This window comes from Lissotriton vulgaris, chromosome 8 (genome assembly GCF_964263255.1).
Source record: "Lissotriton vulgaris chromosome 8, aLisVul1.2, whole genome shotgun sequence".
Lineage (NCBI taxonomy): Eukaryota > Metazoa > Chordata > Amphibia > Caudata > Salamandridae > Lissotriton > Lissotriton vulgaris.
The window spans coordinates 1517534461-1517545743 of record NC_141696.1 but is presented as its reverse complement, the minus strand read 5'-3'; the positions used below and the strand labels follow the sequence as shown (position 1 = coordinate 1517545743).

The 11283-nt window shown below is 46.5% G+C and overlaps 1 protein-coding gene across 1 annotated transcript in view; it reads right to left on the bottom strand.

Moving 5' to 3' along the window:
• Positions 1–1186: 1186 nt before the first annotated feature.
• The window catches only part of LOC147699072 (uncharacterized), a 48160-nt gene continuing 38063 nt past the window's right edge, over positions 1187–11283 (bottom strand). The window contains exons 5-7 of the mRNA XM_086935649.1: positions 7825–7956; positions 3866–3970; positions 1187–1978 (exon numbers count right to left, since the gene is read on the bottom strand). Coding sequence (XP_086791775.1) covers positions 1896–1978; positions 3866–3970; positions 7825–7956 — 320 coding nt within the window. The 3' untranslated portion in view covers positions 1187–1895. The remainder of the gene's footprint in view (positions 1979–3865; positions 3971–7824; positions 7957–11283) is intronic.

The window sequence follows — 11283 nt, the reverse complement described above, 5'->3', positions numbered from 1 at the left end:
GTGACGTGGAGAGCATGGGACCCACATCTGGGCATATCATTCCACTCGGGGTGACAATTGCAAAAAGAACAATTGATGGACAGAATGCAGAACAATGTCATACATTCATCCAGGTACAGAGATCTGGGCCTAAATCCATCGTTCTTTTGATCACCATGCTATTCCAGTTGGGACCCAGCCATATGCAAATCAGTCTTGACCCTGCACCCAATGGGAACAGTCCAGCCCAAACTGCCAGATTCTGTCTAGCAACCAGGTTGGGCAGTCATGCAGCGGATGGCCCACTGTGGTGCACTGCAAAGGCTCATGCGTGAGCCTTAGCAAGGCACCTTAATTGGAACGCCATTCCATGTTCCTGCAGGTCATGGACTGCTACGTCTGTGCCCTGTAGGAACTGGGGTGCATGCAGACGGGGGGGGGCATACTATGTGCCCCCTTGCCCACATTCCCTGGTGCAGAGGCAACAGAAGGCCCGGCAGGGCCCCCCTTTCTTTCCTCACCTCCACACTTTTAATGGTGGACGCACCACCATGAAAAATGTGGTAGTGATGGAACTAGTAATATGTTTGGTGGTAACACAACAGCACCACCAGCATATGACCAGCCTCACACCGCTGCAAGACCACCAGGGATCGCAGATCCTAGCAGTAGCAGTGGTTCTGTGGCGGTCCGACCGCCATAGTTCAAATATGGCGGGTAGAACACCAGTCTTGCTGTCCCAGGACTGCCACCACGACTACAGGGGGCCAATGGACTGCTGTAGTCATAATAAAACCCTTAGTATTAATGGTTACATCCATGGGATCTTCGTACATTTTGAGATCTGTCTTAAACACTCTTATAAAATGTGAACGTTTTCTAGAAATACAAAAATATTATGCATCACTTCTGCATGTATCCATCACTGCTAATGTTAGTACAATTTTAATTTAAAATGTTTAATTATTTACTGCCCCTTACTACCAAGGTTTGCCTGGCGGCAATGGGCAAAAAAATGTGGCTATATGTCCGCCCCTTTAAATTTGGTGGGTGGACATATAGCCACTTCTCTGACAGCCCTTACTCCCTCGGAGAAGTTAGCTATACATGTATTTATTGCAGGCCTCCTGGTTTTATTTTTTGCAATCTAACTCCAAGGGATCTTTGCATCCAAAATGAAAAAATAAACTTTACAGGTGTAAAGCAAGTTGGGTTAGTGGCTTCATCTATAAAAAGGGGAAGTGATCAAAGTAGGGCATACATGTAGAATGTGTCAGAGATAAAGAGTTGAGCTGGCTGTAAGTTAGATCAGGGTGAGTGTTTGATGTCTATCTGAGATTTTCATGTGGGGGGTATTGGTAGTCCTCATTCAAATCCATAAGGTGAGCCTTGTCTCTGATTTTGGGCAACTTTGTCCACAGTAGTTCATCGCCACACTCTAAGTGATTTATTTGGATGCTACGGTGGTCATTTGTCCCCTTAAGTGGTTATCCATTTCAGGACTATGTGGGTTTATCACTATTGGAGTATCATGACATTAATGTAACATCATGATTCCTAAAAAAATCAAAAATAAGTATTAATTTATTTCCTTTTTATTTTCATTCACTTTGCATACATTTTCTTTCTATTTTCCCTTATTAAAACTATTAAAATTAATTATCGTCTACTTGGGGATTCATTATTGGCGCCTAATATGGACTCTATCAGATCATCTTTAACTGGTGTTAAAAATGTGTCTTTTTGCAGGTGAAGATCCCAAGATGGAGGAAAGAAACAAGGCAGAGAAAGAGGCTGCAGAAAATAAGGAAAGAGGCAACCAATGAGGGGGTGTCCTACACCATCCAGGTGCAAGGGGGGGAGGGTACGCGTGCTCTGAACCAGCTTGTCACACTGACGGGTGAGGGAGGGAGGTTTCAGTTCTCCAGACAACCATTGCTCCGCTCCTCTGTCAGCTTCTCAACTGGGTCTTCATCTTTGCTACCATCTGCACCAAAACCTGGGAATAGAAACATAAGGATGAACAATTAGCACAGTGGGTTCTGGTCCTCTTCTGACCTTGTTTGGTATTTTTCACTGTCACACCCCCTCTGCAGTGGTTCAATAGTTTCTTCCAATTTTCGGTTAGGGTTGGTGTTCTTAAATGCTGTACAGAGTCAGTGTAGAATAGAGGATCATCAACTATCCTGGTATTATTAGGGTACTTCTTCCTGTCCAGCCCTTAGCATGCTGGGAGGCATATGATCCTCATGAGCGACTTGTGTGGGCGACGGAGAAAATCAAAAAAAGGAAAAAGAAACAAGGACTTACCTGCCACCCTCCAGTGTTGCGCTCTTCTGGGTCCATTGCATGCAGGCACAGGCTCCCAGTCTGCCCTGAGGCTAATCCTGCAGCTGCTCTCATGCATGAGAGCAGCTTCAGGATTGGCTTGAGTGCTGTGAATTTGTGCTCCCAGACAGTTCGGGTTGGAGAGAGCTTCTGTGCGCATGACAGTTTGGTTGCCTTAGATGGCCAGCCAATCCGCCATGCCCACCACCAAGCTGCTGTCAGTGGGGGGGGGGGAACGATCCTCTACTGATCCTACTGACAATGCAAATGCTGTGAAACTAGAAGACCCAGCAAGCAAAGTGCATTTGCCTAAAAAAAAAAATGGCATCATAGGCTTTCACCTACAAATTGCATTGAGCTCTGACTTTTAGGGTTTTTACAACATGATAACATATTAAAAGTAATAGTTATATAAATGTGTGTAAACATAGGTTTTCTTGTCTAAGAGCCTGATTTATATATTGGCATTAGGAATACTCCATCACTAAGGTGACAGAGTATTCTTACCGTCAATATAATGGTCCACCCACCAAATTTAGAAGTGGGGGGACCATAGTTTGGCCACAGCGGAAACTACTCCACCTCTATAGTAGCCAAACATCTATGGCAGACTTATGTCAGTTAGAGCAGTATCTAAATGTCCACTCACCCAATTTAGATGGAGGCGCATACAGCCATTTTGTTAACTGTGCATCACCTCCAGGCAAACCCTGGCGGTAAGCAAATAAAGAATTTAAAATAAAAATGCAACTACATTTTTTGTTTTTTAAAACAAAACCCACTTTTGGGTTTTGTTTTAAAACATAAAAAAAGTTTTGAAATGATACTGTACCGCTCCGTCATGTTTAATGGAGTTGTATGGCGAAATTCCAATAAATTCACGAGGAGTCGCTTATAGCAGTTGCCGTGGTAGAAATCTTTCAGGCTGACAGACATTTCCAAATTTGGCAGGCAGTTATTCCGTCAGGGCGATGAAGTAGTTTACTCCAGAATCCTTACGGAGTACAATACATCTCCCAAATTATAAATTAGCCCCTAAATCCTACCAATGAGTGATAAAGCACTTAGGATAGAGATGGTGCTGTAGGAGTTGACCTTTCTAATCACTCCAAGACTTCACCATCTAGGCAGATATGTGTATTCTTTCATATTTAACCGTTTCTGTGTTGATGACGGAACCACTCCGTCATCAGCCACGGTGGAGCTGTGCTGATGACGGAGCGGTTCCGTCATGGCCCGCCCGACGCGCCTGCGCGGCACGGATTCCGCGCCTGCGCTGGGCGTTTCATTGAGCGGGCGGGCCATGACGGAACAGCTCCGTCATGAGCACAGTTCAACCGCGGCTGGTGACGGAGCAGTTCCGTCACCAGCATGTGCGCGCTGCGCGCTCCCCACCCCCTTAGCACTGCGGCGGAATAGCCGCCGCAGTGAAGGTGTTAGTAGATACATTTTGAGTGTAATATAAATAAACAAATATCCTGCAACTGTCTAATGAGGGAATCTGCTTGCTGTTCAGTGGACATCTTCATTTGCAGGCTGTGGATTTTGAGTCTCTTACCTGCAGCACAGCTGGCCGGTCTTTCCTCGGTTGCATCGTTTCCATCACCTTCGGACAGCAGGTGGTCCAGACCTGGAGGATTTGAGAACTTGAAGCCATCTTCCTCTAAGGAGAGACAAAAAGTCAAAGAGATGAAATATACATGAAAAATTTGACCTTTATTGTTGCTCTTCACAGATGTTCATTGATGTGGGGCATTGCTATTCAAAAATAGACTCCAGGAAGACATTCTGCTTCAGAGCATGTTGTGTGTACTCAAAAGAGTAAATGTCCTCCTGGAACAAGATGGCTGTCATTACTTGTGAACTCTGATGTGGAGAAGGCAGGACTGTTGCACATGTGATTATGAAGGGTGATCACACTCAGAGGTCAGTTAGCTCAGCGTCATATAGGTGTCACCATCAACATGTCTCCAGGGCACATGTGCCCTGGACATGTTTTCACCCCCAAAACTGGCCTTTCCGCCAACCTTTTTATGATGGTATTCCGCCATGAAAAGGTTGGTGGAAAGGCAGGTTGGAAAAGGAACCGTGGTGCCGAAATCCAGCATCCTGGCAGAGATGGCAGTCTAGAGTCGGGCTTGTGGTGGTCGGAATGCCAACCTTTTAGTAGGGTGGTCGGACGACGAGGTGGCATTGGTCGGACCGCCACTGTGGGTATGGCGGACTTGGGACCACGGTACTTGTAATCAGGCCCTAAGTTATCCAGAAAGACATGCTGTGAGAGGTCGCTCCCCTGGCTCCCTGCGTGTATTGGTATCGTTGTGTTGCGCTTGGGATCTGCATTGTATCTTGTAACGTAATATTTGCACTGTGACTCCCTCGGTGGGCTGCGCTTGGGATCTGGCATTTTAACCTGTTGCGGGATAATTGCACTCTGACTGCTGGGACGTTAAGTATTAAAGTCTGCCTCACTCCTTCTGCTTACAAATAACTGCTGCGCACTCACTTTCATTGTGCCTTCGTTCACTCTTCTCTGGCGCTTTGCTGATAGTGCTTGACCATCCGCCGCCATTTCGTTGTTGTTGTTTTTACTGCAAGGCCGTCCTTTAGAGCACGCCCCGCCTCCCAGCTGAGCCTCCCTCGCCCCTCCCCTTCCACCCACTTATGTCAGATGCTCTTGCGCGCAGCGTTCACGCGCAGCGGTCGCGCCCCATTCGCACGAAGATGCGCCAAAGGTAAGCCCGTCTACGCCCGTCCGCGCCTGGATCGCGCCCAGCGCCATACCCCCTGGCCCCCGTACCACCCACCCCACCCGCATTACGTACGACGCCACCACCCTCTTAGCCCTTAACCCCGGCCGTCCCCCCAACTGCGTCCAAGCCGCTCCTGGACACACCCATGGACCCTTCTCTTGCAACTCCTGCAAGTTTGACGGCACCAAGAACAACTCCTCATCTACGAACACACAACAGATATCCGACCCCAACCACCTGCAATGCATCCTGCTCAACACCCGCTCGGTCCACAGGCACGCCATCGACCTCTGGAATCTACTAGACACCATCTCCCCAGACGTCGCCTTCCTAACAGAAACATGGATGAACGCCTCATCAGCCCCAGACATCACCATTGCCATCCCGGAAGGCTACAAGATCATCCGTAAGGACCGCACCGACCAAACAGGAGGAGGCATCGCTATCGTCCATAAGAACTCCATCCGCATCTCAACCAGCTCAGACGTCAACCTTGCCAGCGCCGAACACCTTCACTTCCAGATCCACTCCGACCCCAAGACCACACTCAGAGGCACCCTCCTCTACCGGCCTCCAGGACCCCGTGCACAATTCAGCGACGACATCACTGACTTTATCAGCCCACACGCCCTCCCCTCTGAGGAATACATTCACCCCCCTTGAACATCCTTAATGACTGGAACCCAATCTCCACTGAGGACACCATCCGCCTGATGAACTCCATCCACTCAGGATCCCCAACAGACCCATGCCCTCACCACATCTTCAACAAAGCAGACTCCATCATAGCACCACACCTCCGAGATGTCATCAACTGCTCCCTCAACTCCGCCACCTTCCCGGAAAGCTGGAAACACGCAGAACTCAGCGCCCTTCTGAAAAAACCCACAGCTGACCCCGCCGAACTCAAAAACTACCGCCCCATCTCGCTTCTTCCATTCCCGGCCAAAGTCATCGAGAAAGCTGTCAATAACCAGCCTTCCTCGAAACCAACAAATCCCTCGACTCCTCACAGTACGGCTTCCGAGCCAAACACAGCACTGAAACCGCCCTCATCGCAGCAACAGACGACATTCGAACTCTACTGGACAATGGAGACACAGTCGCCCTCATCCTCCTCGACCTCTCCGCAGCCTTCGACACAGTCTGTCATAGCACCCTTTTACAGCGCCTCAGAAACGTCGGAATCCAAGGAAAAGCACTGGAATGGATCACCTCGTTCCTCACCGGAAGAACCCAGAGAGTCCGCCTCCCACCATTCAAGTCAGAGGCCACTGAAGTCATCTGCGGCGTACCACAAGGATCTTCACTCAGCCCCACCCTCTTCAACGTATACATGAGCCCCCTTGCGGTCATCGCACGCCAACACAACCTCAACATCATCTCCTACGCTGATGACACTCAACTGATCCTATCACTCACCAGAGACCCTAACACTGCCAAAACCAACCTACATGAAGGAATGAAAGAAGTAGCCGAGTGGATGAAGCACAGCCGTCTGAAACTGAACTCAGACAAAACAGAAGTCCTCATCTTAGGCACCTCCCCCTCCGCCTGGGATGACTCTTGGTGGCCAGAGGCCCTTGGAAAAGCACCCATCCCGACGGACCACGCACGGAACCTGGGCGTCATCCTGGACTCCTCACTCTCGATGAACAGACAAGTCAACGCCGTTTCTTCATCTTGCTTCAACATTCTTCGCATGCTCAAAAAAACATTTCGCTGGATCCCGACCGAAACTAGAAAAACGGTCACCCACGCACTGGTCACGAGCCACCTGGACTACGGAAACACCCTATACGCCGGTACCACCACAAAACTCCAGAAAAAACTCCCAACACATCCAGAACGCTTCAGCCAGGCTCATACTAGACATCCCGCGTAAAGAACACATCTCTGGTCACCTGAAAAACCTCCACTGGCTCCCCGTCAATAAGAGGATTACTTTCCGCCTCCTAACCCACGCACACAAAGCACTTTACGAACTTGGACCCGAATGCCTCAACACACGACTGTCCTTCTACACCCCCTCCCGCCAGCTACGATCCTCCAACCAAGCCCTTGCCACTGTACCTCGCATCAACAAAACCACCATGGGAGGTAGATCCTTCTCCTACCTGGCAGCTAAAACCTGGAACTCACTTCCCACTCACCTTCGCCTTACTCAGAACCACCTAGCATTCAGAAAGCAACTTAAAACTTGGATATTCGACAAGTAATTCCCCACCCTTCTTCAAGCGCCTTGAGACCCTCTGGGTATGTAGCGCGCTATATAAATCTCTTGACTTGACTTGACATCAATTCTCTAACTAAAGATGGGATAGTGAACCCACTGAATATGGAATATCCACAATGAATATGAATGAGAACAATGTTTATAGTCAATTTCTAATAATATTATCCTAATATTGTTGGTCATTGGCAAAAACTGGCTTGGTTTTGGCGGCTTCATGAACCTGACATTTTCTAGAGTATTAAAATCTGTGTTGGAAGAATCTGTGTGTAAAATAAATAGGAAGATGACTTAAAACTAAAATATTTCCTTACTCTGATCTACCAAATACCAGCAATGAAAATGTTCTACATATCTCCCTGTTGGCAGGTCCCCTATGGCATCATTTCACTGTGGACAGGTTGATCCAGTAGCCTAATGTCTTGCATCACTGCCTAGTGTGTGGAATTTATAAGGAAAGATAGGAGGCACATCAAGCAACATAGCTGAATGCTATACTATGCAACTGCCTTAAAGGAGACCCCGTCTTACCGGGGGCCGGTTTGGGAGACTCCTTGTTGATGACTGAAGTGGTCTCCTCCACTGCGTTGGCTTCTTCGGCATTGAGTTTTTTTCCTAGGTCCACAAAAACAGACCCCATTTCAATATCCTCTGCATCAAGAGCTAAAAAGTCAAGAGATGAGACATCAGGAGGCGGAATAGGAAAACAAAGTGAAAGTGGGAACTAAAAGAGAAGAAGGGTCTTCTGAGGTTAGAGTGTCAAATGGCGGCCCTCCCATGACTTCAAAAGAATACATTGGCTTTCCGAAATTGGAGTCGACCTTTTGGACTTAAAGGAAGCTCCTCGGGGTCATTCTCATGCACCATCTATTCAAGTCCTAAGTATCTCCATAGTGAAGTGAGGGATTTTGACCCAGTCTTGCTCATGTATTTGGCAGTGGTAAATAAATATTATATTCTAATCTGGATACAACACAAGTAAGGGAATGTTTGATCCATTCCAGGTTTTCAGGATATCCAAATGAGATAAATGTAAACAATTTTTTTTTTCATTTCAAAACTTTATTGCGGCTAGGGATAGCCATAAAAGCACATTCATTTATCGACAATAATTAATACAGATCCAAGATAAACTCCAAGTTTCAAAAATACATACTGGCAAAAAGCAGGGAAAATTAATACCATTTTATACAATCGTCATTATGGGATTAGATAGTTACTAAAACACTCTTTAAAAATATAATTTAACAATACAAATTCATAAAATTCTAAAAACTCTAAAACTGACATCCCAAATCACACAATCCTAAGAGCATACCTGTCGGTCTCCCTCTAAATAAATAAAGAGCACTCCTTAAATGAGTCAAGGGGGTCGAACTGTCAGAGAGACAATCACTAGCATTACTTTTTAGACGGTTCCAATTTTAATAGATTCCTATGAATTGTCCACATAGCAAACAAGAATTTTGATCCTGCAACCACGTAGACCGCATTGGTATCAGTTTGTAAGATCCTAAAGAAAAACAAATAATTCCTGATGCCCAAATAGGTACAAAGTTGAATAATCCATTTAGACCTTGGATGTTTATATGCCACGCAAAAAAGCATAACATGTACTAAGGATTCTTCAACCGTGTGGCACCCAGGACACAAGCGATTTGGGCCTCCTGCCCATTTGTTAGTAAACGCATGTAACGGCAGGGTTCCAAATCTGAATTGAAGGAACAACTTCTTTGCTAAGGTAGGATGTATGGAATCAAGAACCCCCTCAAATTCATAATGACTCTTAAAATCCAGAAACCTATCCGTTAGGGTTGTTGGTTTTACTTGCTGGAAGATTTTTGTCAATTTATACTCTTTCAGAGCATGCGCCAAAGTTTTCTTGGAAATGGCTTGGCACAATACTTCAGGGTCAGACCAAAGGTTTTTCATGCCCATTGCCCTAAAAGAGTGCCTAACATAGGAAAGCCAGGGTATACTACCTGCCCCTAGAGAAGACAACACCACTTTTAGTTCCTCCCGAAAGCTAAACAGCTCAGGGGTACACCACAACTGCCGCCAGTATAGCAGTGGACGTGTCGAAATAAGATCCGCAACAGGGATTACATTTCAAGCTATCCGGAGAGGAACTAACGGGGTATTTTTTGGCAGGGACAACATTTGTCTTAACAAATTATTTTCAGTAACTGTGAGGGCATTATGGGGCTTGTACCCCCACAGTTCCGTCCCATAGAGTGCGGCTGACCTGGCTTGAACCCTATAGATTTCCAGTGCTGGACTAATATTTTTTAAAACGCAGCTTTTTTGCACTTTTACGATCCCCCCCGACTGCCTGGGTCAGTTTTAAGTTGGCCTTGTCCGTCTGAGGGCCCCATCCCATCTGTTCAGTCAGAGTGAGACCCAGTTAATCAAAAATGGGCACCCTTTCCAAGGGACCAGCCTCCATCATCGGGTGAGGACAATTAATGGATTTAGCATTAAAAACCATGTATTTAGTTTTGTTGATGTTGACCTCGAGATTCCTTTTTTTACAAAACAGGGCAAATTTGTTTAAAACACGTGGCATACCCATAGCTGATTTTGAAATGAACAGGGTATCGTCCGCAAACATCAATGCGGGAAAGCTAGTAAGGCCCAGTTTCGGTGATTCTATATCCTTAGTGGCAAGTAAATCATCTATCAACCCGTTTAGGAAGAGGGAAAAGAGGGTCGGCACTAGCACTCAGCCCTGCCTAACCCCCTTCCCAACGGGAAACGGGCCGTTAATTGGCCGTTCCTGCCATACCGGACTCTGGTAAAGTTTTCTTCGTGAAGTCGTTTGAGCTGGAGACATAGGTATGGTGGGGCCCCCATAGCCAGCAAAATACTCCACAGCTGGTTTCGGTCCACCATATCAAATGCCGACTTCAAATCGACAAAGGTTAGGTAGAGACTTCCTCCTTGCAGAACAACATGCTTCCAGTAAATTATCTGGAGCCTAAATACCTGGTCTATTGTGGAGGTTTTGGCCCTGAAACCTGCTTGTAATGGGGTCAAAATATCATGGTCGCTGATCCATTCCTGCAATCGTTGCAGTAAAACCCTAGCATAGACTTTTTGGGACACGTCGATGAGGCTGATTGGCCTATAATTGGCCGGATCCAAGGGTGAACCTTTTTTTAAAATAGGGATTATCTCGGCTCCAGCCCAGGTACAGGGGATTTGAAGTCCCTGGAGAATTACATTGAATAGTAATTGCAAGTAAGAACCCACACTGCCTGTTCGGTTCTAAACAGGTCGCCTGGGATCCTATCTAATCCTGGGGCTTTATTCATTTGGAGATTATTTAATGCTAGCTGTACCTCAACCGCACTACACAGTGGTATACACAATGTGGGGTCAGCTATTAGGAGACATACAGGCATCTCACATGGTTCATTTGGTGAAATGAAATATAGGTTTTTAAAATATATGCGCCAAACTTCCTCACAGATATTTGGTTCTATAGTGGTCTTACCGTCTATCTTTCCTGTGTGAACCAAATTCCAGAAAGCCCTTGCATTTTTTTCATCTAGGGCAGACTTAACGTCCTGCCATCTATCAGCTTCCCATTCAGATTTTACGATAAAAACGATCATCCCTTGCTTCCTTAATACGTAAAGTATCACCCCCCTTGAGGGATGCTATGAGAGTTAGCTTAGCTGCCCTGGAACCCTTTGTGAACCATGGGTTTTTAGCCCCACGGGGTTTGCATTTGGTTGGCCGATTAAAATAGAAAAAATCCGCCAGTGATGTCACCAATTCCTGGTGGATTTTTCCCAGTTCATCCCCAAAGTTGCTATCAGAAGTATTTTCAGCAGCAATAGCTGCCTTTTCTATTAGAGGAATAATACTTGAGTACATTCTTGCCATCCTATCTGGGGATTGTATAATTGAGGCCCAGCGAATACGCCTCCCTCCGTTTATTATTCTGAGTTCACTAGGGGGGGGGGGGTTAAAGGACCTTGGTCT